This window comes from Acanthochromis polyacanthus, chromosome 3 (assembly GCF_021347895.1).
Source record: "Acanthochromis polyacanthus isolate Apoly-LR-REF ecotype Palm Island chromosome 3, KAUST_Apoly_ChrSc, whole genome shotgun sequence".
Classification (NCBI taxonomy): Eukaryota; Metazoa; Chordata; class Actinopteri; family Pomacentridae; genus Acanthochromis; species Acanthochromis polyacanthus.
Window position 1 is genome coordinate 36,283,950 of NC_067115.1, and position 26,973 is coordinate 36,310,922.

At 38.6% G+C, this 26,973-nt stretch overlaps 2 protein-coding genes across 5 annotated transcripts in view; both read left to right on the top strand.

Annotated features, from left to right (window-relative positions):
* The first annotated feature begins 255 nt into the window (after positions 1 to 255).
* Positions 256 to 18,989, top strand: arfip1 (ADP-ribosylation factor interacting protein 1 (arfaptin 1)). 4 transcript variants are annotated; one of them, XM_022212626.2, is made up of 10 exons: positions 256 to 532; positions 1,984 to 2,339; positions 6,467 to 6,568; positions 8,466 to 8,574; positions 9,158 to 9,259; positions 11,699 to 11,811; positions 12,146 to 12,367; positions 14,236 to 14,393; positions 16,113 to 16,287; positions 16,930 to 18,989. In XM_022212626.2, the coding sequence occupies exons 2-10, from the start codon at positions 1,986 to 1,988 to the stop codon at positions 17,083 to 17,085; spliced, it is 1,491 nt and encodes a 496-aa protein (XP_022068318.2). In that variant the 5' UTR covers positions 256 to 532; positions 1,984 to 1,985; the 3' UTR covers positions 17,086 to 18,989. The 4 variants fall into 4 exon arrangements, with proteins under 4 accessions (XP_022068318.2, XP_051801756.1, XP_022068320.1 ...); XM_051945796.1 differs by lacking the exon at positions 9,158 to 9,259; XM_022212628.2 differs by lacking the exon at positions 1,984 to 2,339.
* A 2,518-nt stretch (positions 18,990 to 21,507) lies between these two features.
* The window catches only part of fhdc1 (FH2 domain containing 1), a 46,848-nt gene continuing 41,382 nt past the window's right edge, over positions 21,508 to 26,973 (top strand). The window contains exon 1 of the mRNA XM_051945337.1: positions 21,508 to 21,710. The gene's annotated coding sequence lies outside the window, so the exon portion shown is untranslated. The remainder of the gene's footprint in view (positions 21,711 to 26,973) is intronic.

Consider the following 26,973-nt stretch of genomic DNA (forward strand, 5'->3'; position numbering starts at 1 on the left):
CTGCACGTTCTCCGCCCAAGCGCTTCTGGGAAATTGAGTTTTTTTTTTTGAAAATCACACTGTGGAAAACTACAAGAAGAAAGTTTGCTAAAATAAATATTTACTTTTAAATAAATAAATAAACAACCCTCATAATTAGTCACTGTGCTGTCGATTGCTTACTCAAAATTAATGCAAATATATTTACTTGGTTATAAAATAAATAAATAAATGAACTGAACTGCAAATAGCACATTCTAACAGCAGGGGGAGCGCGCGTTCAGCAAGTGACGTGGTTGGCCTCAGATGACAGCCGAGGCCCCGCACTGTGGATCGGTCTTTCCGGGGTTCAAGCAGCAAGCCTGACTTGCTGGTGGAGAGTCAAGGAGCACCGATGATAAATTGTTAGTATATTTATGCAGCATTTGCGTTAAACAGCCGGCACGGTGCCTTTCCGGACAGCGTCAAGAGCGGCACGACGCTAAGAATTTCAGTCAACTCAAACGACGGCTAACACTTCACAGCTAAAATAGTTAGCCCTAGCCGGAGACAGGTAATGCAAACTAAAACTTTTGATTATCATCATTGGCTTGTGGTGCCGGGTTGTCGCGAAATAGTCGGCTGCTTTTAGTTATTTAATGTGCTTTTATTTAGGTATTCCGTCGGCTCCTTCTCGGTGTTACTTGCTATTTAGCTAATGTTAGCTAACTACACGTCAACGGCTCTCATACATTCACTGAAAGTAGTGAGCAGCTTCATGCTAACTGATCTAACTACGGACGGGTTTGTTGGCCGCTTACTCTTCTAATATATAGAAAAGCATCTGCCTTTTACAAAGTGTGTGCCATTGAAATTATTTTTAGCACTTTTGGATGCCCTCACAAGTCACGTGACTGTACCGCAACAGGTAATTTACCTAATCTTGCTAAAGAGTCAGTTGTGTGTGTGATGCTGTAGCAGGGACGAGGATCAGACACTGCGACATAATCTGTGGTGTTTCACACTGAAGTATACAAGTCTGAGCATCCACATTAAACCTAGCGCAGATATAATTGAGTGCAAATAGCTAAAAACCTGTGTATGGCTTAACCACCAGTTAGCTAACACCTGTTTATCTGTTTCCGAGGGAGCTGCTCCAGTATTTCAAGTGACTCCTTATATTTACATTCTTTTTTTATGGCTTGAAAAGAGATCAACATCAAATGCAACTATCCTAACATGTTTTTTTTTATGAACGCAGGAGAAAATCAGACTGCTTGACTGTGTATTAAAGCAATCTGTAATGTCAGTGGTGTGAATCTTGGCATACCTGCTCAAGCACATTTATGATTTCTAGCTTTTCAATATTGTCACAGACTTACAATCGCCTCCCACTCACTTCACTGTTTTACAAGTGCATTGGTTTATATAGCCTCAGTTTGCGCCACTTGTGTGCATTTAAGTCACTAAAGTTAAGTGTCTGAGTTTGTGGACTAATCCAAACAAAGCTAGGAAATGGAAATGATATATAGCCTTGCTCTATAGATAATGGGTAAATGGATAGATCTGTAAAGCAACATCAAACTATTTATGTGTGTCTAATGATGTGTCTGGGGTTATTATCTTAGCAACACCAACTGGGAATAATGTCACTTGCATTTCTTTATACCAATGTTACTTACAGTTATCGATCATTTTTATACACATTATCACGCTTTTACTTTTCCTGTTTTTTACAAAAAGAGCAATGGGATATGAGGGTTTCCAGATATCATCTTTGGATTAGAGTTACACCTCGCAGAAGCAAGATTCTTAAAATACCTGCTAAACAGCAGTAAACAGGGATTTACATTTTAGAAATAAACTTCCGCTTAATTCTGTGACTTGAATACAACACGTTAAAGTACACGGACACAAACCGAAGGTAGATTAGTAATACTGTTGTCTTGTGCTGTTGTAGCGCACAATCAGCAGTCAGCCAACTTCACAGGACCTTTTCATGCCCCCCTGTCTGTCTGTTTTCAGGTATGTCTGAAGTTAGTCTTGAGGCTGAGTCGGGGAAGACCTCAGCCGAGGACCCTCAGATGGATTGTGAGGAGGCTGACAAAGCAGAGGAGAGTTTGAGTGAGGAATTAAAGGAGGAGAGTGCAGACAGTAGTCAGGCAGCAGATGACAAAGCTGATGTGCTGTACGACATTAATATTGACAGTGATGAAGAAAAGGCAGAAGCCAGTGATAAGGATGTTAAGGAGGAGGACGAGGGCATTCAGAGTGAGAACGGGGTGTCCGGCAGTGTAGACAATGGGGAACACGAGACAGAACACCACGCTGAAAGAGCTGAAACACCAGCGGAAAGTGAAGATTCTCACACTGAAACACAGGTGATGTTTATCTTCGCTTCGAACAATCAACCTGCTCTAGCACTTCCTCACTGTGCTCCTGCTCATGTTGCTGTTCTGTGATTTGCTGTGGTGGTGGCGGTCTCCTTCCTATATAATCAATAAAGTTCAGTTTTGTTGTGGCGCTTTTATCCGCTATAATCAACATCATGAACCTGAGTTAAGGTGATTTGTTTCTCTCTTTTGTGTTTGTGTTGGTTGGTAGTTGTGTTTCGGATTCAGTTTGCTTTGCTGCAGTTTTTAGAAAGCTCGCTGGTGTAGCTGTTGCTCTGTGCTGATGGTGCACTTGGTGGCTTTCTTAATAATAACTCGTGTGCTGCTCTTATGTGTTTCCGGATGATCAAGGCTTCATACATTCTTCTCTTGTTTGTATTCATGCTGACTTATCTCAAAGTGATTGCTAAGAATCATTTTTATTTTTGACTATGGAAGATATATGTGAATTGTTGTAACGCAGATGGTTTATTTGCTGCTGTTATCCCTGTTCTCAGTAAGTATACACCTCTCTGTGGTTTTGCCTTCTTGGGCTCGACACAGACTCTGTAAGTGAAAGTTTGCATGGTGTGCAAATGATAGAATTTCCTCCTGTTTGTAAGTTGGTTGTGCATACAGCTCTTTAGTTCTGCATGTGTTGGTCACATGACCGGGTAAGTGAGACAGATTTGGATTCCTGACTGAACATTCCAAGTCATTCCCACATTTTCTTGTGTTGCTGGAATGTGTGACTCCTCAGGCTGTTGATTCATGTTCTGGTTCAGGCTCAGTGCCAGTATTACAGATTCAGGAGGGTTATTGTCACATGTACAGAAACTAGGCAGTTACACTGTACAATTCAATTCTTATTTTGCTGACCCTCTTGAGCCAGATTCTATAAAACTAAAGCAGTTACTAAATAAATAAGCAGACTTAAACTGACAGCAGCAGTGTTCAAAAAGAGCACTGTGCATTTGTAATCTTCGGTTTGTATAAAGTGAGTATGGCAGTGGTGAAGTTCAGAACGCTTCATTTTTTGGACCCTAAATGCAGCTCAGACCTGTCACTGTGAGTTTTTTATGTTTTGCTCTGAGCCAGATTTTCCAGCCTTACTGCAGTTTGAGCCTGACATTTCATCATGATTGTGCCACGTCCTCGCATAGTTTGAGAAGGAAGACGTGATTCTTTCCTCTTAGGCTGACGCGACTAAATGGACAGTAAACCTATTGTTATTATCCATCTCTGCCTCTCACGTCATGTTAGCTCGTAGCCAGGATACTGATCTGTAGGGAATGGCAGACTGTGACATGCCATACCTTGTACCTGCATATGCCTGATAATTCACAGCCAATTAACTATTCCGTGTGCTTCAGTAGTTTGACATTATTAGAGAGCTTTGCTGCAGAATGTTTGCAGATGGTGGGCGGGATTATTGTGGTCATCTGTGAATGAATTAGTCCCATTACCATCAGGCCTTCCGATACACAAAGACTGTCAAACCATGATATGTGGATAGTAGAACTGCAGCAGCATCAGTAGTGATAGTCAGCAAATATGGCTACAATCTGTTTTCATTTACACCTTTTTTTTTTTTAAATGCTCGGAATCAGATGTTCTTTTTCCAGACAATCTGTTGTCACCCGATGTCATAGTGAACTATCAGGCAGGAGCCTGGCTTATCTGCAGTAGGTGGTTAGACAAGTAGAGCAGCGCATATCTGTGCTGTTGGCCAACCTGTATGCGGGTGTCTTATGGCCTTTAAGTATTTATGTTCCTGTCACATGATGCAGCCATTAAAGTAAAGCCTTTTCGCACATGCCAACGTGAAATCATTTTTACAGTACTTGCCTTTGGGGTTTTTCTAATTGTTATGTTCTGGTTGAGAGAACCAGAAATCATAAATGAGTTTTGACTTTCTGGGACACAAACACACCAACTTTCACCCTTTGTGAACATCAAATGACAAACTGCAATCAAAAATGCACAATCTCTTCGTTCTAAATTTCAAAATTTTATCATCTTATCTCACATACATTAATATTTTACTTATTATTAAAATTTGTCCAGTTAATTTATTGTCATCCCTGCAGGGAGTTGTTCACTATATGTACAATTTATTAAATGAAGTAAGCATGTAAGGTTTTATATATTATGTTATTTATATAAATCCACAAATTAAACTGTTTCACTCTCACTGTTGAACCACTCAGACATTTTAGACAACACCTGGCTCCTGTTACCTGGTGATCTGGTCGCTATTTGCATTATTTAGGCAGTGGTCAAGGTCCATAGGTGAAGGCTCTTGCTCAAACATGCACATTTTTATTTATTGATTATGAAGACAATTCAGTGGTTCCTCTTTTTGAGACAGCTTTATCTTGTCGGGCCCCAAGACGCTTGCATGCAGAGCGTTTAAAATGGTTAGGTCAGTGTCCCAGTTACCAAGTCCTCAGTGACTGGGCCATAAAAACGTACTGAAAGTAGCACGGCTGTATCTTGATCCTGCACCTCCGCAAAGCCACGTTATTGTAGCCTAAACAAAGCTGCTGTGGCCGCAAACTGTTGTCTCCACCCCGTGGCTCGCTGTGAGCCAACATGTAAATGTTGAGCTAAACAGGCCAATGTGTCACTGCATCATGATTACAGGAAGCCACAATTTATATGTTGTTTTTATAAAGACTTTTCACATGATTGTTGATATAATTCGAGGGTAAGGAGACTTTAGTTCCTGCATGTTCTCCAGCACAAGTTTTCCTCCGTAAAAAGCTGCAGCCCTGACACTGTAAAACATTCATCTTTGTAACCCCGAAGACACAGATGTGGATGTGGCACAAAAAGATTGCATATTATGTGTTTGAAGTGTCACTATGGAGGTGAGGACACTGTTTTGTGCGTAATTGGTGTAGAACACAGGTAGAAGTGAACCTTTATTGCACACAAAAGGCGTGTCTGTATGTGTAACAGCTCATCGGTATAACATATTCCACTCTGCTGTGTTTTGTAATTGAAACAGATGCAGTGTTGTAAAATACAGGAGTGTTGCAAAGTGATGTCAGTTTTTGTTACGCAAGAACTTCGTATCCTGGTTCACGCTGAAACTGTCACTGAGCTCTCCACCCAGTGTCATCAGCAGTAGGAGGGATAGGCCAGGATTTTACAGGGATTGAACAACTTGATGTCAAAGTGGGATTGAACAACCTGACGAGATCTAAATCTTGAGATTTCTAGATCTGATACAATTTCTTAATGTGTAAATATTTGCTTGGCCTGGAAAGAGAACTGCTTCAATTTTTATTATCAGTGGGTTTTCCTGCTTGCAGACTTTGTCCTTGAAAAGCTGACAGCCATATTCTTTTTATAGCGTCTTGAAGCTGACACAGTGTTGTAAAAGGTGGTTAGGCAAGGAAAATGTTTGATTTTACTTTAATTAATAACTGATTATTTGTGAGCTTCACAAGGCCAGTAATGCCATAATAACCTGCAATATGTTAATGATAAAAATAAAAAAAAATCCTCAGTCTGTCAATGAAATCCATGTTGGCTACCTCACTGAGGTGGAAGAAGTCAGTGTGGAGGAAAAACTGCACTATGTCGACATAGGATGATATCGCAAGTTTCTCTTGCACAAAAAGTCAATATTCTGGTTAATAACAGTGAAATTGTCCAAAGTGAGTGTCTTAAAGCTCACTGAGCTCTTGGAAATCAACAGCAAGAGGACAGATTAGCCGTTAGTTTACAGGAATTGGACAACTCTGATGGAACCAGTGACAGGATGAGTCATGTTTAATCTATTTCCTGTAACTGTAGAATGGTTTAGGTGTTGCAATGCCAAATAATCTAATTGTTCATTGCATTATAGTATGCTGTTGTCTTAAATGTGAATTAAATCTGTCTTTTCCTCAAATTGTTCTTGATTTGTACCGTAATCTAGTTTTAAATGTTCAGGATCTAGATTGCTCTAATCACTTTACAGTGGAAGCTCTGCATGATTCTACTGAACAGGTTACTCTCAGTTCTGGTCCAAGCCCATTTTTTTCCTACTGTCCACAAGATGGCAGTCCACAATTGTTGAGTCCAGAAGTGGACTTTTCTTTTCTTTGCCGCTAACCTGCTTCATTTCCCCCTCCTCGCTGCAGGACAGCACAATGGCTGAGGACTCCCATAGAAGCTCAGCTGCTGAGATCCCAGTCACCAGCAATGGAGACCTGGATCAGAGCCCTGAGACAGTGTTCCAGAGGGTAAGGACTTGTTTAGAAACTTTTGAGAACAACTCTCAACTGTCTTAAAATGATCTAAAAGTCGAGTCTACTTGCTTCCTGAACTTCCCTCCAAGTACTTTGGTTGAAAGATGTGATGATTTCTTTGCAAGTTGCATTTCATCGGTCAAATATTATCTATTTCTCTAGATTAGCTCAGCATATGACCTCTTAACATCTCGACTCCTTAAGAAGTATGCAAAGTTGGAAGGGCAATAATAATGACCGTTACGTCCTTGATTGATCAGTTAAAAGGTTTTGTCTATCAAGTGACAGAAAAAAGTGAAATTAAGATGTATTCCGTTTGTTTTGGGTTGTTTCTTTTCTTTTTTTAGCAGTAAAAGTCACAAAGGTATTCAGTTTGCTGAGACAAAAAGCATTATCTGCATGTGAGAGATGCCGGAACCAGCAGATATTTGCTTACATTGACTAATTCACGTCGTTGTGACTCCACAAAACAGATTTAATCCTGTGAAGCAGTGATGTAATTACAGCCAAGAAGAGCTTCTTCTGCAGTGAAGTCATTTTGATGTAGACCTCAGGCTGCTCTGTCTTTCTCATCAGTCTGACTGAACTGGCAGTGCTTCCAGATCATTTACTCCTAATAGCTCACAGTCACACTGTCAATATGTCTGTCCGTCAAGCAGAAGCATGTATGGAGTTTAACAATAATTAACCTCGTGAAAAAATTGTTCAGCCAGTCAGGAGCTGATAAGTTGCCCAGATGACTTTCAGTATGTTGCCTTGTTTTGGCCTCGTGAAAATATGGATCCATCCATATATGTACATTTACAGGAACCTACTAGGAACACAACACCACCTTCATTTGAAAATTTTGCACTTTTTTCATCTTCTACTAAAAACCTTTCCAACATAACTAAAGAATTGTCCAAAATCTATCAAAGCATCTTTAAAATGACTTTAAAATTCCCCCCAAAATTACTCAAAGTGTCCACATGGACCCATGTTGGCATTTCATGTCAAAATAGCAAAAACTGGAACCTTGTCTTGTCAAACTCGCCACTCATCAAATCCTACTGATGTTGGCGCCTCAAAAGTTGGTGAAATGTCAACTATAGACTGTTAACTTTATTCTACCTTATGTTGTTTTTCCATGTCTGTTTTTATAACTAGTTTTTATAAGTCTTAATATGTCAGATGGCACAAATATTCTGGAATGTTTTTTCTGTACATTCATTCTCTGTCAGCTCCTCTGTTAACTTTTTTTTTTTTTGCTGATGTTTCTTAATAAAAACCTTTCAGAAAAAATAAATCTGTCGATTCTCAGTCGTCCATGTTGTGGTAATGCTAGCAGCTTCAGTAGAAATCGGCTGGACTTCTCTTGTAGGTTCATGAAAATATTTCACCTTCATCCAAGAGGCTTCCTCAGTTCTGACAAATGTGGAGTTACAGAGTTCAGAGTCACTACAGCTCACATGGCTGATGGCCCATTATTGAACCAGGACTCACAGCCTCAATGTGTAAATTATTGTTAAACCAGGTGGTCCACCAGCAAACTCTGTAACTCCCCATTAGTCAGTTACAACTGATGAAGCCTCTTGGATGAAGATCAAACCTCTTCAAGAACCTGCAAGAGAAGTCCAGCTGATTTCTACTGAATCCCAGAAAATACATAGCTTTTATTTTAAACAGCCTGTGAGATGGTTTGACTTGTACTCATTGGAGCAATTCAGCTTATTTAATTAGATTTATTAAAAGTTGGTCTAAATCTACCTTTAGTTCATTCTGGTCTGTCACTCTTACACAGGTGAAGTATTGGTCCGTTATAGGGCAGTGTGAGTCTAGATTAAAGCTTGTTCCCTGTTCTACTTGACTGTTGGGTCCCGTTAAAACTAACCGTTTTGTTTTTCCTTCATAGGACTCTTACCCTGGCGTCCCTGGGTCCTTGAACCTTTCAGAGTCTTGTGTCCCCTCCAGTAACTTTGCCTCAACAACAGAGGGCATCATTGAATCAGGACCGTACAAAGGTGAGCACTTCTCTCCTCATTTGTACTGTTGTTCTCATTGTTTTTACTGTTTCCTGATTTTTTCAGGTTTTTGTTAAGCAGCAGCTCAGCAGAATCTTATCAGGCTTTTGACAGCTTGTTGCAGGATTTGATTTCTTTCCAGTGTTTACAAACTGCCTCTCTCTCCCAGCGCTCCACTTTGGGTTTGCAGTCTCTGTGAAATATGAAAGGTAGACATTTGAATTTGAAAAGGTGGACGTCCAATTGAATTTGATGAGTTTGCTCTGATCTCCAGGTTGTAAACCCTCCTCTCCGTTTCATCATTATGGGTCTTGTTACAAATGCAAATAAGAAATCTCCCCATAGAGCCGAGAGCTGTTGTAGCCTGTTCACCGCAATGTTGCCATGGCTATTTTCCATGTTGTTTACACGGGCTGAGGTCGGCTTTTGTTTATCAGCACATTCATCCTACAACATGGGGAGAGAGCACAGTAATGGGAAAAAGAAAAACACAGGAAATCATCAGTGAGAAAGTCCTCCCTTACCTTTGTGTGGCAGGAGGTTTGAAAAAAACTAATGAATCATAACTCTGAATATCTCCCAGGGTCAGCAAGCCTGCCCACGTCTCCCATGGCACCTGTAGCTCCCAGCTCGGCTGTTGCTAGCCGCCTGGCACGCTCCAACAGCGATAGTCAGGCTGAGAAAGGTACCCTGAAGCGCTGGAGTATGGATCAGATGGCACTGAATCACCACCATTCGTACACTAACTAAAATTACCTTACCTTTTCTTGGATTTATCAGTTTCTTACCTGCTCCTTGTTCCCACAGGCTGCGCTCCATTCAGAATCAAACCTCTCTTCTCCCTGTTTGTTCACTGACTCTCCAAACTTCGCCTTTGCATAAGCCTGGGCTAGCTGAAGTAGTTTTTATGCTTCGCGGGGGCTGCTGATGAGCTTTTACATACTCTTTAGACTCATTTTTACTAAGATCTAAATCTCTAGATCTAATGCAACTTCCTGATATGTAAAGATTTGCTTGGCCTGCTAAGAGAACTGCTTTAACATTTGTTGTCGGTGGGTTTTCCTGCTTGTAGCCTTTGTCCTTGCAAAAGTTGACACACATAATCTCTTTATGAAGCCTTGGAACTGTCACAGTGGTGGAAAAGGTGGTCAGATGAGGAAAATGTATACAAATAAATAAAAACTGAGTACAAAAACCTACATTTTATACTTGTGAGATTCACGAAGCCTCTTGATGTATATTTCTATGATAAGGATCATTCGGTGTCATCTCAGCAAAGGTGGTTGCTGGAATCCATCTCAGAATCTGTTGAAACTTTGTAGGAATGATCTCTGACATCTGAAACGGACATCTGCCCATTTTCAGCTGAAATTCCAATATTTTTAAAATTTTTCACCCAATGGAAACTTTCAGAAACTCACGAGTTAGAAACTGAACATGATGCCACTTTCAAACGTCCATATCTCTTGAAGTACACATCCTAGAGTCTTCACATTTTCACGAGATGTTCAGAAGTTTCTGGTGAATGGAGAGAATACAGCAGCTTCAGAAGACAGCATGGAAGGATATTGAAGCTTTGCACACAAGTAGATGATACCTCCATATCTTGGTATCCCAAATTCCATCAACCTACCCATGATTCAAGATGTCCATCTGGCCATTTGGAAATGAATTACAATTTTTTATTTTCATTTTTTTTACCTGTGTCAACTTTGGCCATAAATCCCATTTCTATTAACATATGAACGTTTTCTAAGCATTGGTAATGTCATTTAGACTGTATTCTCACAATAGCATTGATGGAATAGATCCTAAATCCACTTTATTTGCAATTCTTTTGAACAAATCCTGCCACAATTTGCTGCAATCTCTATTCACCAGAAACATGTCCTGAAAATGTAAAGACTTTAGGACATACTTCAAGAGATATGGAAGTCTGAAAGTGGCATCTCAGTCAATTTCCAACTGGCAAATGAGTTACTGAAAATTTCCATTGGGTGAAAAATTATGAAAATGTTGGAATTTCAGCTAAGAAATGGTCAGATCACAGTAGGCTGGACCTGGAAATCTAGAAAATTTGACCCCCTCCAAATTGCTTTTATTTTTGTTTTTCTTATAGTAGAATAAAAATCCATTTCAACAAAAAAAAAAATCAAGTCAAACGGTCTATTCTTTAAAAAGTTAGGCCAGTAAAAAAAAATGATATTTGAGCTTTTCATTCTATTTCTTTTTGAGAAATTAATCATTTTTACCTGAGATTTTAACAATATTCAGGTTTACCTGCTCCAAATTTTCTTAATTGCTTAAATTTAGAAGATTTCTGCAAAGTTTGAAAAAATATAGTAAATTTTCACTTTTTTTTCTGAGACTATTTTCATGTACCACCTAGAATATTTTCACTTGCCATAAGCCAGATATGGGAAAGTATATATTTTCTGAAAGAATAGGATGTCAGGTGTTGAAAAATACAAGTGTCAGAAAATCTGGCTTATGGCAACTCTCACAGATCAAATTTTACTGAAGAAGGTCTAAGTTCCCCTGTGTGGACCTTGGGCGATTGATGTTAACACGTATGTATCGAAATTGTAAGTAGTACTTCTAATATACACATACTTTGCAGTATAAAAAGACAGTGGGCTTTAGAGCTCCTCATGAGAGCAATCAGAGTAAACGATAATGGTGGCAGCTAAACAATAGACTCATCACTATAAATCTCCAGAAAAACCCGCTTGTTGAAGTCTTTTCCACATTGTCTCAACCAAATTTCAGTTGTAACTCCTTTAACTGACTGTATTTTTTTTAGATGTCTGATAACCTTTTCCTGCATTTTGCCAGTTTTGGGGCTCCATATCTTTGAGCATTTCCCCTCTACATCCAAACACAATGAAACTGTTTGTGTCACTTTTGCTGTAAATGTTTTACAACTTTAATGCTCATTTGATTTGAATATTCGTAGATATCACCCTCTAATGTCTTTCATTTTGAATTATAACTGCCCCGAAGCTTTAGACAATCTTGTGAAACTGTTTTATAATTGCACCTCCCTAATTTGTCACCACAGCTTCCTAGTCTGCAAATCCAATAACTCAATCGCTCACTAAGTGAATGACTTTCAATTGTCCAGGCGGGATGAGAGCTCAGCCGCAGAGTGGAGCGGTGGTCCTTTCAGACGACTTAAAGAACCCAGCCATGGAAAAACTGGACCTAGTGAGAAAGTGGAGCATCAACACATATAAAGTAAACCTCTCTGTCCTTGATTTATTTTATTTTTATCCCTCTTCTACTCTGCTTCTTCTCTCAGCTTCTTTGTCTTCTCTGTTAATTAGGATGTCAGCGTGAAAGTTATCTTTACCCCAAACGGACAACCAGAGATGATCGATATCCCCTCTCGTTTTTTTTTTTATTATTTTGGCTCCACTCTGTGCCTCAGACTTTGTCTTTGACAATCTCTCTGCTGTTTTTCTCTTGTCTGAGTGCTGTAGAAACTCCCAGGAGTCATTGTTAGTATTGTTAAATTGGCTTCATTTCTTCATCAAGGTGTTTGTGCTAATAAGCCGACTGTCCTCTGCAGTGTACCAGGCAGATCCTGTCAGAGAAGCTGGGTCGGGGCTCAAGGACCGTGGACCTGGAGCTGGAGGCCCAAATCGAAGTGCTCCGTGACAACAAGAGAAAGTACCAGAATGTGATCAAGCTGGCCCAGACGCTGGCCAGTCAGCTGTCCCAGATTATGCAGACGCAGAGGCAGCTGGGCGACGCCTTCGCCGACCTCAGCCTCAAGTCACCAGAGCTCCACGTGAGTCTAAATGTTTAGATGTGTTGAAATCAGTCAGGCTGCGTGGTATACACAGGGCTCCAGACTGACTTTCTCATCTGGTCGCACCTCATCACAGGCGAAACACATCACTTGCTGAACATTTTCTTATCATTAGACTCTAAAATTTACCGATGTTCCCTGAACTCACCACACTGCAGGCTGTGGTAGCTGTGTTGCTCAGACAGGTGTGTGACCAGAAATTATTTATATTTTTTTCTACATGCAGTCTTTTCTATGAGTGCATTTCACAAGAAGACCACATTTTTAAGTCCACCAATATGATAAAGGTACTGCTTTCCACCACTGTGGTTACCACGGTAGCTGTTAATGTCGTTAGAGTGGCACCAGTAATGATCATTGTAACCTTGCACACTGCGACTGGTTGAAATTTTAACTCCCACACTCTGAAAAGTCATAAATGCAACCATTTTGGTCATGCACTGTAAAGAAGAGTCTAAAAATACATAGAATGTGTTGATTTGTAAGCCACCTGCTGGTCAATACGTGTTCTCCACTGAGATTAGCGTCTAGTGCTGCTGTTTCTTTGTTTATTAAGTTATTGGAGTATCAGACTGCAGTGTACAGAAATCATAAAACCCACCAACAGGTTTGAAAAGCATGTTGTCTTTCAAACAATCGCCATAATTACACAATTTCCCAGAGCCCGAAACTAAAAACAGAAATAAAAGAAAAGAAAAAAGAAAATAAATATTTATTTGTGATCTTTTGTTCTGTTGGAAAAATTCACTGGAACCACTAGGTAACTTGAATTTTCCCAACAGGATAAAAATACATCTAGTTAAAATATGTTTATTCTGTATGTCTAATTGGAAAATTTACCAAAATAAGTTTGTGCCATAATATTAATAATAAATTTTATTTTTAATGCACTTATCATTTAGGCAAAACCTCAAAGTGCTACATTGAAAATATAAAACGGACTTATCGGAAAATAAATAAAAGTATAAATTTAGTTGTCCTTGGCACAACTGAGAAGCCACTTTTAGCTTGATGATTTGGGGAGTTTTCAGTTGAACTGGGCTGAACTGCAGGCAGTGTTTCCACAGAGCAGATAGAAGACAAGCATGGAAGCAACTTAAACATGCAAGTACTACAATATGCATAGTATGTAGAGCCGCCATGTTTTCTAGTATTGGTGACGCCTGTGGAAAACGTTCTACATGTTGATTTCATGCTTTTTCCACGTTTGTTTTTAGGAATTCGTCTTTAATAAGGTTAATGATTTATGGAGTTCTGATGTGTCATACTACACAAAATATTTTTTTTTGTGTTTTTGCTCCTTCTAGCAATAGCTGTTCTGTTTCCATAGAAGTGCAGGACTTTATATTGTCGCCCACAGTGAGGAAAAATGTGACAAGCAAGTTTCTTTTGACTTCATCTGAGTCCTCATACTGAGTTAGTGAACCTTTTACGAGCCTGTTTTGGAATATAAAGTACTTATTTGTAATATATGAATAAATCTAATACACTACAAAATAAACACTAATTTAAACAGACAATTGAATTTCCCTTCGGGGATTAATAAAGTCATTGTATTGTAATTTGTACACTCAGTTGCCAGTTTAATATGTGAACTTTACTGAAACTAATTATAACAGCCCTAATTACATTTTTTTGAGGTGGTTATACGGTCGTTTGGAAGGCTGCAGCTTGTGGTCCTTGTGGTTTTACAGGCTAATATTTAGTCCACCTCTTTTATATATGAGAGCGTGGGGTAAATAATGAAAACAGATATATTTATTGTCATATGTACTTTTTGTCTGACAGATTTATGGTATTAATTGAGCGCTAATACTCGTCCACACCTGCTTGACTGTGTTCTTTAGGAGGAGTTTAGCTACAACGCAGACACCCAAAAGCTTTTGTCCAAAAATGGGGAGACGCTGCTGGGTGCCATCAACTTCTTCATCTCGAGTGTGAACACGCTTGTGGACAAAACAATCGAGGACACCATGATCAATATCAAGCAGTATGAAGTCGCCAGGTAATGTTTGCATGTGTCTTTGTGTTTTTCACAAACTTTATTCAACTGCAGCAAATGTTTTTTGGCTTTATCTTTGCCTTTTGAACCAAGAATAAATTGCTATTTTTATTTATTCGGCTGCCAAAAAAGTTGTTTTTTTTCCATTGTCCTTTAAAATGTAAAATATTATTTATTGTCTATACAGTTGTCCCCTGTCTATCGCGGGGGTTGGGTTCCATAACGCCCCGCGATTATATGCCATGTTTATTTTATTATTCATGTATATTTTCAGGCTTTTTAAACCCTCCACACTCACTCTTATTAACCTTTCCCACACTGTTATTAACACTTCTTATGCTCTTAAACAAATAAATAATTTTTTTAGCCAAAGTTTCACAAAAACACTGCAGGGCAACACTATGCACAGCGACCAGACGTCTATGTGAAATTGACAAATCCAGATGCTGAATGCATGCTGTACACAGATGGAGGAGACTGATGCTACGGAGCCAATCAATCATTTTTTAATATTATTTTACATTTTTTAGGCTAAAAATGCTTGCTTTACTGCAAAAATAATTGAAATAATCAATATAAGAATACCTGTACACTGCAAAATCCACAATATGAAGTTAGATATATACAGTTTAAAAATCTGCGATACAGTGAGACTGAGAAAAATGAACTACAATATGGTGAGGGATGACTGTATTTTTTACATTTTGTTTGAAGGTTTTGTTCCCAAAACCCAATTTGACATCTTCAACTATCTCCTCTGTTTTAACCAGGGACTTAAAATCAACAATATTTATTTACAGTAATAAAAACGGACACTTTATGTCTCTCATAGTCAGCATTTATAAACAGGATATGTACATTACTGTTCAAAAGTTTGGTGTCACTTAAAAATGTCCTTAGTTTTGAAAGAAAAGCATTTTTTTTCATTGAAGATGACATTAAATGAATCACAAATACAGTCCAGACATTGCTAATGTGGTAAAAGACTATTCTAGCTGGAAACAGCTGATTTTTAATGGAATATCTCCATAGGGGTACAGAGGAGCATTTCTGTGTTCTAATGCTACATCATGTTAGCTAATGGTGTTGAAAGGCTACCTGATGATTATAAAACACTTGTGTAGTTCTGTTAGCACATGAATAAAAGTGGGAGCTTTCATGGAAACCATGAAAGAGCCTGGATGACCCCAAACTTTTGAACAAGAGTGTATTTATGTTGAATATGTGGTTATTAACACATTTTAATGCAGTTGAATGCAGAATTTTACATGAAATGCCTTTTTAATGAGTCATTGAGTAATTTTCTATTATTATGTCAATCCATTTTTGTTTCAGTAAATGTCATGTGTTGGTGGTGAATTAAACATGTTGATGCTCAGGAGTTACTATGGATGTAAAATTTCTAAAAATCTTTGCATGTGCTGTTGAGGATACATACACTAGTTGGTGCACATTTTAATGAAATTTTGGTGCATTTGCTTGCCATTGAACTGGTAAAAAATAATTTAAAAATATATGTATAATATGTCACATTACATACAGTATATACAAAGTAAAAATTTTAAAGCAATATAAGTTAAAAAACAATTCAGCAGCGATTTAAAATTATTTATTATATAGATAGAAACTGTTTTTTTGCAGCATGTTTGTTCCTACGTGCCATGATGCATGTGCACATTTCAGATATTTCCGGTGTGGTTTCTAAATGTTGAACATTCGTAGGGTGGAGTACGATGCGTACCGTACGGATCTGGAGGAGCTGAATCTGGGGCCACGTGACGCCAACACCATGCCGAAGATCGAACAGTCCCAGCAGCAGTTCCAGATCCACCGTGAGAAGTACGAGAGGATGCGAAACGACCTCTCTGTCAAGCTGAAGTTCTTGGAAGAGAACAAGGTTGGTCGGATACTAGTTCGAATTGTCCACTTATCGGCTTTTAATTCAGTGCCTTCATCTCTTTCCTTTTTTTTTTTTTTTTCCTTCTCCTACACCGGTCCTCAAATCACCACACTGGCTTCCTGTTAGTCAAAGGATAGAGATCAAAATGTTACTCCTGGTCTGGAAAGCTCTGAATGGTCTTGGACCAAAAGACATCCTGGACTTACTAGCTCCATATGAGGCATCCAGAGCCCTCAGGTCATCAGGGACAGATTTACTATGAGTTCCCAGAACCAAGAATAGTGAAGCAGCATTCAGCTATTATGCTGCTCACCAGTGGAACAAACTTCCTGAACACCTGAGATCTGCTCAAGCTGTTGGCTCTTTTAAATCAGGCCTGAAAACCATTTTGTTTACTGCAGCTTTCTCTTATATGGTCAGTCTATTTTCTTGACTTAGAATGCACTTTTTTGCTTAATTATGTTTTATTTATACGATTTTAATGCGATCTTCTGAATGCACTTCTTTTGCTTATGTTTTATTTCTCTACCTTTAAATCATCTTTATAATTAATTTTAAAGTTCTGTGCTGATTGCATTTCTTTGCCATTGTAAACATGTAGGAATTGTTCTATACAAATAAACTCGCCTTGCCTTCCAGGTGAAGGTATTGCATAACCAGCTCATCCTGTTCCACAACGCCATAGCTGCATACTACGCTGGAAACCAACAGCAGCTGGAAGAGACACTCAAGCAGTTCCACATCAAGTTGAAAATGCCGGGCGGCGACAGTCCATCCTGGCTGGAAGAGCACTAATCACTCCCCAGATCTTGTTCCACGGAAACTACAGGAACCTCCTTTCCCCCTCTTTAACTCTACTGTCACCGCTTTTCAACCTTTCAGAACTGTAAGTCTTTTAACAAAAATGCACAAAAAGGAAAAAACAAAACAAACTCCAACATTCCGTTTTACTTTTGGTGTCGTATCATTTTGTTTCTTTTGTGTAGTTATTTCAAATCATGGCAAACGCACTTTCAGACTGTTTGACGGGTCTGTTGAACAGGAGTTGCTGCAGTAAATACATCTGGAAACTCTAAATGGCCTTTTGTATTCCAGCGTATGAATGTTGCATCCCGGCACGGTGGACATGTTGGCTTTGTGAGGGCAGCTATGGGATCCAAACGACTGCCATTTTTACTCAAATTGTTTATCAGGTGACTGGGATGAAATCTTTATAGAAGTCGAATCAGGAAGCTTCTTTTTCAACATAAATTCTTCTGTAATTTGATATAATATCCATGTGATAAATGGTGCAAGGTTGCATTTACATTTGTGGCTTTTTTTTTTTTTTTTTTTACTAGCAAGCTCTTGTTTGACATTTTGGGAAATATACTTTCTTATTCACTTTCTTACTGAGATTTAAGTGAGATGATGTGTACTCCTCTGTCTGTGCAGTCTGTTTAAGGTTAGCTTAGCATGAAGACTGAAAACAGGAGGAAATAGGTAACCTGACTCTGTCCACCGGTTAAAAAAAAAAAAACATCTGCCTACAAACTCTAAAGCTCACTAATACAAAAGCCAAAGTGTACGAAATCAAGTTGTGGTTTTCTGGAGGGTTTACGTGCCTTTGGGCAGAGCCAGACCAGCGTCTTCCTCCTGATTTCTGACTACTGTGACCAGCTAGCAGAAACCGCAGGAGTGTCCATCTTCTGTATTAAGTCTTGCAAAACCAAAGTGTTTCCCCCCCAAAAAAACAAAAAACCCACTCCTTTAATAAAAAAAAAAAGCTCTCATATTTTTGGCTCTTCATGACAAGCCCTCCATGTTGTGATGCATTTCTGTTGATGCTACTTCCAATCAACGCTACGCTTCCCTGTTTCGCCACCATCCATTCGCGGTGTACGACTGAAAAGAATCTCTTAAATCCCAGAGAACGTGAAGGACCAGCCTTATGTGACTAACTGTGCCTTGATTTCTTCAATTTGCTCTTCTTATCTCCTCCACGCTTTCTCATCATGTTATGGAAAACTGGCGCTCTAGATACCAGATTTCAGTTCCACCTCTTTATTAAAGACACAAGTACACAAACACACCACGGGATGAATTACAGATAGACCTTGTACAACTTTGTGTGTTAAAAAACACCACAAAATAATAGCTGCATTTAAAAAACCTACTCGAGAAACTCCATTTGGTTCTATTGTGCTGTTCTCAAAGATATTTATCCATATTGCACATATGCACATTTGAGACTAATTACAAAAAAAAAAACTTTGTATGATGTGTAAGGTGTAAACCAAAATGCAATTAACTTTTGTAAATTTGAGAGACCAGTTTCCTTCATTGGGCTTATATAAAAGTATATTTTTCAAAGGGGACTTGTGCACGCTGGTATCGATAATCAGCTGTCGTGTTCTCACTTTATGGATTTGTACTTTTCCTATGGCTCGTTATAGCAGTTTGAGAGTGTGAATCTTGTACAACAATCTATTGTTTCCTTGAAATAGATGGATATATATATTTGTAATCTCTATTTTACCTTTTAGTACGACCAATGCTGCCATTCGGCTTCATTTTCCTGAAGAGCCACAGAATGATGCTGCAGCGTACTAGCGGGCGTCTGCCTTTATAATAAATGAAACATTAACAAATGTTGAGTTAAAAAAGATTCTGAATGTTGTGTAACTTCTTTGGGAAAATAAAAAAACTTCTTTTCCATACATGTGTCCAGACTTTATTTATTTATAAATCAGGGTTTTGTATTAAAAGTATGAAGCAAATTAAAGACACTCATTTGGTGCACAGAAAGCAAGACTACATCCCTCACTGCTTTTGGTTTGCCTTGTGAGCATTTACAATTTAAAAGAAGATGTTTTTTTGAAGTGAGCCGTCATGCCCCATCCTGTGTTTTGTCAGTTTGGGTTTATTGAACAGACTGTTGACAGATGGATTCAAACTGCTGTAGTTGACGCTGAAGGTCATGAGTTTACTCCAGGTGCTCTCACGATTCTCCTTTTCAAAATCACAACCTCACCACACCCTCAGGTATACAGGCAGGATGTGGTTAATCCTCAGCAAAACTTAGAGGATGGTGATGACAGCCTCGGTGACGTGTTTTATCTGTCCATCGAGGGAATCGCTGAATAAAAACAACTTTTTCAGTGGAAATGAATGAACAAAGTGCCCCGATTTGCAAGAAATCGAGAAGAAGAATAAAGGCAGTGGAAAAATATACACAACAGAAAGTATAATCCAATGTTGTCGTGTGGAAATAACTTACAAACTGCTGTGAATGCATTCAATAATTGAATACTGGTAGTTAGTAGGTTCAGTTAAGACAGTCTGTCTCGAGCACATTTGACACAGCGTTCTATAATCTACCTTCTATGTCCAACATTTAATCCAAATCACAAGTTCTGATAAAGGCAGTACAATATTTGTGTTCTAATTATGGGATGATCCTAATTGTTCATTTATTAGAACCTTTAGTGATCACAAAACATGATTATCACATAGTGGGAGAAATCGTTTTATCCAAAAGAGGCAACAGAAAACCTGATTATAATATGTTCTGGATTTGCTTGTATCCGATCTCACGAAAAGTTCCGAGCAATCCTTGTAGTTTTTTCACTTGATTTTTAATTATTAAGAATACTGGAAGCAAAAGCAAACAAAAAACAGGAGGAATGGAAGCAATTACAAGATTAGTTAACCTCTTATGATGTTAAAATCCTTTGTCTCATCAAGGTTGTTTTTTTGAAAGAAATTGACATATTTTGGGATGAGAGTAAAAGTTCAATACTTTCCTCAGCGATCCAAAGGTGTAAAAGTCTAAATTAGCTTAAAATGGATTGAGCATTTTGGCATCCGAGTGTTGGGAAAAGTAGAAGTCCTCATCATCCTAAATTAAGTCAAAGTAATACTAACGCATCACAGACTGACTTTGTTACAAGCAATGATCTTAAATTCAAGATTTAACTGAATTTAACTTTTAGTAAAGGTACAGAAACTATGACTTACAGTCAGGTCCATGATTATTTGGATATTTGGACTCCGTCCACCACCACAATAGATTTGAAATGAAACAATCAAGAAGAACTCTAAGTGCAGACTTTCAGGGGTTTTTTTTCTTTGCTCCCATAACCCTCCTGTAATGTTCATTTCAGTTTGACCTGGGTCATGTTAAATTATGCAAAAATCCAAAAAATCCCAATAAACATTGTTTATAGCTTATTTTAAATACCTTTAATGACCATTTCTATCAATATTTAGTGCAATTGTGTTCTTTACCTCTCACAGATCAATGACGATAATTCACTCGTTTTCATTAAAAAATATACCTTTTTCAAAACTTTTTAAAATGTGCATTGGAAAGACCTACAAATAAAATACAGCAGTTTTACATGACATCGATTTTTATTTTTATTGTTTTGCATTTTGAATCTTTTCTATTTATGTAGTGATGTTGATAAATTAACATGAAACACCTCTTCTGTTCAAAGTGGGTTTGCAATTATGTGAAATGAACTGTTTATATGTAGTTTACACTTTTTAAGCCAAGAGGAAGAAGTTTCATCCTAAAAAAATACTTTCAACAATTTTTTTAGATTGTTTTATAATTTTTTTTTCATTAAAATGTGTCCATTTTACCCAAAACATAGCAGCATATAGAATACAATAGTTTTACGTGACAAAAAAAATACATTTAGATTTTTTTCTCTTTATGCAGTGATGTTGATAAATTAATCTGAGTCACCTCTTCTGTTGGGTGTCAAGTTGACCTAAAATCAAGATAAATGAGTCAGGAGGATTTATGTTGAAATTAAACTTCATTTAAACACCAGAAATGTAAAAAACAAAACAAAGTAAGAGATTCGCAATATGAACATGGTGCATGCGTAAATGTGTGTATGCAGTGAAGTAATTAAAATCTGCACCTGAGTAAATCTGCTTAGTTAAATTTTATTTGACTAACCTTTATAGCTTAAAGCACATCTTGATTGTTTCATTTCAGCCCCATTGTAAGGGTGCACAAATATCCAGATATTTATGGCTGTATACTCACTAAAAGCACAGCAATATTATTAGCATTCATATATTAAAGTAAGACAAATCTGGCCCTGCGTGAATCTACTTGGTTCCTCTCCATCACCTGGGCTGCTCGTCCCCGGCTGCAGACTTGTGATTGCACCAGTGGCGCGCAGGGGCAGGAGCGGACACGTGAGCGCGCCTGTTCCACCTGGACCAATCACGGACGAGGAGGCTGCCGGTGCTCGTCCCCGCACTGTTGGTGCCGCAGCTCGTTCCAGGACGCCGTCAGCTCACCTGGAGACCCGTAGCCGAGCAGACCTCCCACTCCTCTGGAAAGTACCGGCCACGAGTAACTCCAACGACGGAATACGACGTCCCGACCAGCCGCTCTCCTCTCCTCCCTCCGGCCGGTAAGTGAAGCGGGACGGTGCCGCATCGTGTCTGTGTGTGTGCGTGGATGTTCAACTCTGCTGTGGAAAGTCACCGGAGCGCATTTTATTTTAGCCCAGCAGCGAGGTTTTCACCTTCACAGCCGCCGTTGTTTGCGTGTTTGGTGACAACCAGAAGGTCCTGCAGTGCAGAAGCCAGAATTACATCATTTGGTTTAGTTTAAGCCTCGACTCTGTTGCTTTGAGGCGTCTTGGCAACGAAAACATCCTGGAAAAAATCATGTGCACAGCTGGGCTGCATCATTTCATCATTTGACATGACTGTCAGAGAGCTGAACGTGTCACTATCTGCTTTTACTGTCATTATACAACTGCACGTGGCCTCTTTAATTATATACAAACAACATACTGGATATAAATATGTATAAAAACAAGAAAAATGTCTGAGAAAATGCAATACAGGAATATAAAAATACAAATAAGTAGTGAGAGATATAAATGAGCTGTGAGACATTTATTGTGCAAAATTGCAGATGAGGTAAAAGACTAAAATGTAAACACGAAATTAAGGATTTTGTAATCTGTGTCTTTGTAAAAACCTTGTGGTACTCTTTATATTATTGTGTTTTGTACTTTAATTCAGTGCAAGAAGATCAGTAGTAGCCATACAGTAGATATTTAATGTGTCTTTAATGACAGAGACCCTTTAATGTCAATGACAAAATCCTGAATGTTGATTTTCTACTGGTACAGGACAGCAACAACTATCTAACATTTCACAGAACTGCAGTAAGTGCGAATTAATGCATATGTTAAGTCTCTTTTTGATATATATCTATATATATATCTATATATATATATATATATATGTTAGCACTGATACAGTATTTTTTTAGTATTCAAGGACAAAATATTTACTTTTTCACTTAACTCTGATATAAAGTCAAAATATAAAGATGCTTGCTGCAGACAAACTTCCCAGCTTTTTGTCGTTTTGTTTATTGTTTTGAAAAGTACTTTTCTCAAGAATACTGCATACAATGGTCATAACTTTGGTTTAAAGCCAAATAAAGAATATGTTAACAAGTTCATAACTATTGTGTTGTAGATTCTCATCTGAATCATTTTGAGCAGGAAATGAAGGATTTTACATTCTATGGCATCTTTTGGCACCTTATGCTACTCTTTATACTAACTGTTGTGTTTTTTGTACTTTAATTCAATGCAAGAAGGTTAGTAGTAGTCATACAGTGGACATTTAATGTGCCTTTAATGACAGAGACCTTTAATGTCAATGACTTGAGTGTAGTTGGGTTTTTGTTAAATATTAACACTGATAAAGTATTTTTTTAGTATTCAAGGACACAATTTTGCCTTTTCAGACACTTAACTTTGATATTAAGTAAAAAATCTAAGTTTCCTGCAGTGTTTTCATGTAAGAAAAGCAGCCACACTTTACTTTTTTGAAGAGCTTTTCCTAAAACACTCCTCAATGTTCATGACTTTGGTTTAAGTCAGAAACAGTCTGTTCAAAGAATATGTAAACATGCATATAAGCATTATGTTTGTCAGTGATAAGTCCAAGATTAGCTTCTTTCCCATTTTTGATGCTCAAAAAGCATTAAAATGTGAAGTATCAGTCCATCCCAGCATATCTGGAGGCTATTTTTTCTGTCTGGAGTAAGAAGCAGCGTTCTGGTGTTTGTTGTGGATTCTTGAACAGAACCTGATGCCCTTTTAGTTCAGCATGTGTGGCTTTACAACTCTGTTGGTTTTGTTCCACACCTCGGAGCCCGGCTTCCTTGGCTTTTGTGCGCCGTCATCCACGCCAACATGAATTAGAGGGCGATCCATTCAAGTGTGGGGAACAATGCCCCTGTTGGGGAAAAAAAAGAGTTTCTCCCTTGGGTCGGGTCAAGGGGGAGGGCGGTGTCACCCCCCGGTTGCTGTGGAGGCCGAGAGCAACATGGAAAACTCAATTCTCTGACGTCATCACGAGGAGGAAGATATTGGGGAGCTTGATTTATTAGTGTGGGAGCAGAGAAGGGGCTGAACAGTGGTTGGCAACATGGGTCAAGTCTTCTTTACTGCCTGAAAATCTGTGCTTAGAAGTTCAGCTTTGTCCTGTGGCCTATGAAAAATAGATGGAAATGAAGTGATAGCAAAAGATTTAAGGGAAACGGATGAAAATGAAAGGATCTGTGGTTTCATTCTGACTTCCCAAACTCTGGCCCCAGATCTCTGCAAAACAGAACAAACCCAAAATGAAGACTTTGGAGCGTAGAAGGCAAAGGAGGAGGAAGACTTTTTATGATGTAAAAACAATTTCAAAATCTATATATTGTCAGCCCGAGGAGGAACATATTGGGGGGCTGAATGGTTGGATTTGAAGTCTTCTTTCTTACCTGAAAATCTGTCCTCATAAATTAAATTTTGATTTGCTTGTGTATGAGCAGGGAAGGCGCTGAATAGTTGTTGGCAACTTGGGTCAAGTCTTCTTTACTGCTTATAGCTCTGTCCTTTTCTCATAAATTCAATTAAAACAAGAAAAGCACTCAGATATCACATTACTCTGCCAAGGCTTGGTCGTTGTATGATTTCAGACGGATAAGTCCCAATAATTCTGCAGCGGTGGATTTGTAGTAGGTTCACAATCATGTGGTCATCAGCAGGCAGCTGACGTAGCATTCACTTGTTGTCATGGTTATAGTGACACTGTGACACTATCTGGCAATGATACAGAAACTTACTTATAACCACATCACTGCCGAAATCTAATCAATTGGTCTTTGTGTCATTTCTGACCTTGCCTGAAAATTTCATCCAAATCCAATTGTCCATTTTTGAGTAATGTTCCGAACAGACAGACAAACAGACGGACAGACAGAAAAACATACGCCGATCTTCACATAACTCTGCTGTGTTCCGTGGCGGAATAAAAATGACAAAATAGGAAAATAAGAAGATGAAAATAACAGGGTCTTTGGTTTCATCCTGCTGTTATACACCAGATCTCTGCTAAACTTTCTAATAATGAAGAGAACAAGCCCAAAATAAAAGCTTTAAACACAGAGGGCAAAGAATGAGGGAAGAAGATGCAATACAGGAAGGAAATAAAATTTAAAAAATGACGTTGTCAATATATTGTCATCCCAAAGAGGAAGATATTGGAGGGCTGAATGGGTTTTTGGCAGCGAGGGTCAACTTAAGTCTTCTTTGTTGCCTGAAGATTTATCCTTTCCTTGTAAATTAAATTTAACCGATAGTAAAAGAGGAAAATAAGCATGAATGATGAAATGAAATAATTGTTGATTTCATCCTGGTGTGATAACCAAGAACTTTGCAAAACTGTCTAATATGGAAGAGAAGACGCTTATTAAAAAAGCTTTAGAGCAAAGGAGGCAGAGAAGACGGGAGGAAGATGCAATACAGGAAGGAAAGAAAGTAAAAAAATCCAATATCAATATATCGTCATCCTGAGGAGGAAGAAATTGAAGGGGCTGATTTGAAGTCTTCTTTATGGCCTGGAAATCTGTCCTTTTCTTGTAAATTCAGTTTTAAAAAATAACTAAAGAGGAGAGTAAGAGGATGAAAATGAAAGGATCTGTGGTCATGCCCCAAATTCTGACCTCAGATCTCTGCAAAATAAACAGAATAAGCCCAAAATAAAGGTTTTGGAGCATAGGAGGCAAAGAAGGAATGAAGAAGATTTTCTTGTAAATTCAGTTTCCAAGAATAAAAAGAGAAGAAAAGAGGATGAAAACTCTGACGCCACACATCTTTTCAAAACTGTCCAATAATGAAGAGAACAAGCCCAAAATACAAACTTTGCAGCGTAGGAGGCAAAGAAATAAAACCGATTCACCGATATCGTCTGGATAAATGTCGATTCGGAGATTCCCATGTGTCCCTCAGTGGCAGAGTAATCGGAGCGTATGCTGTTTGTGTATTCTAATGAAGCCTGTTGTGTCTCCGTGCTTTCGGGCAAACACTTTCCTCCACGGTCACGTAAACATGTTTGCATTCCCTTCATGATTCCCTGCTGGTGTCTCTGCGGTGACAAGAACACCTGAGGGCTGAACTACGAAGTCAGATTAGTGTGTTAACAGGAATGCTGAGCCTACAGTCACAGTTTTCAGCATCACAAATGCTAGGTCTCCATGGTTACCTGTGCTGTGGAGCTAACCTGGTTCAGGTTCTGTTCAGAGTTTGGATTTAAATCGGCTGTGAGAAGTGTCTCCATTTAACCAAATAATTTCCAGACAATTATTACCTAACATGTTGATCTGTACATTACTAAAGCCACTGAATGAAGCCGTGTAGTTACAGTATCACACACTGTATGTGTTGTCATGGGAACATGTATTTAGTTGGTAGTGCAGAAATCGTATAAGTATGTTTTTGTGTTTGGTCTGCTTAAACTGCTGGTTTTGCAACTGATAGAACACTAATTAGAAAAGTGATCAGTTTATTGCTCCGCCAAGGAACACGGTGGAGTCATGTGATGATTGGCGTACGTTTGTCCTTCTGTTAATCTATGAATCTGTCTGTCTATCTGTGTGCAGCATTACTCAAAAGTGGAACAACAGATTTGGAGAAAATGTTCAGGCAAGGTGAGGAATGACACAAAGACCAGTTGATTAGATTTCGGTAGTGATGCGGCTTATAGTCTGGATCCACGGATTTGTTAAAGATTTCTGCATCATTGTGAGACAGCGGCATGGCATCGCTGTAACTATGACAACAAGTGAATGCTACGTCAGCTGCGTGCTGGTGATCACATGATTGCGATCTTACTACAAATCCACCGTCAGAAATGAATCAACTGAGCAGCCTTGGTGGAGTACTGCGCTTTCTGAGTGCTTTTCTTGTTAGTAGTTATTACAGAGAATATTCAATTAGTACCATTTGTTTCACTTTGATTTGGCCACAAATAAAAGTGATTTCCTGTGTTATGAGATAGTGTCAGACCTAAATGCACTTCAACACAATGTCATGTTTAAATATATGAAGTTTAAAGTGTAACAGCTCTAATGTGCAGCTGTTAGAAATAATCAGCTGCACTGATCAGTAAAATAAATATGTAATGCACGTTTTCTACCAGCATTCATGTCCTGTATCATTTCCAGTAGCACCTTTTTACTATCATACATTTTTATATTCCTCATTGTTCTCCATTAAAACAACCTGTTGACTGAAGCAGCTGCACACGATCGTTTCATTTACTGCAGAAGAGTCAGATGACGTGTTAAACTCCTCCTTTTATGTGAAAAGAGTTTGAAGC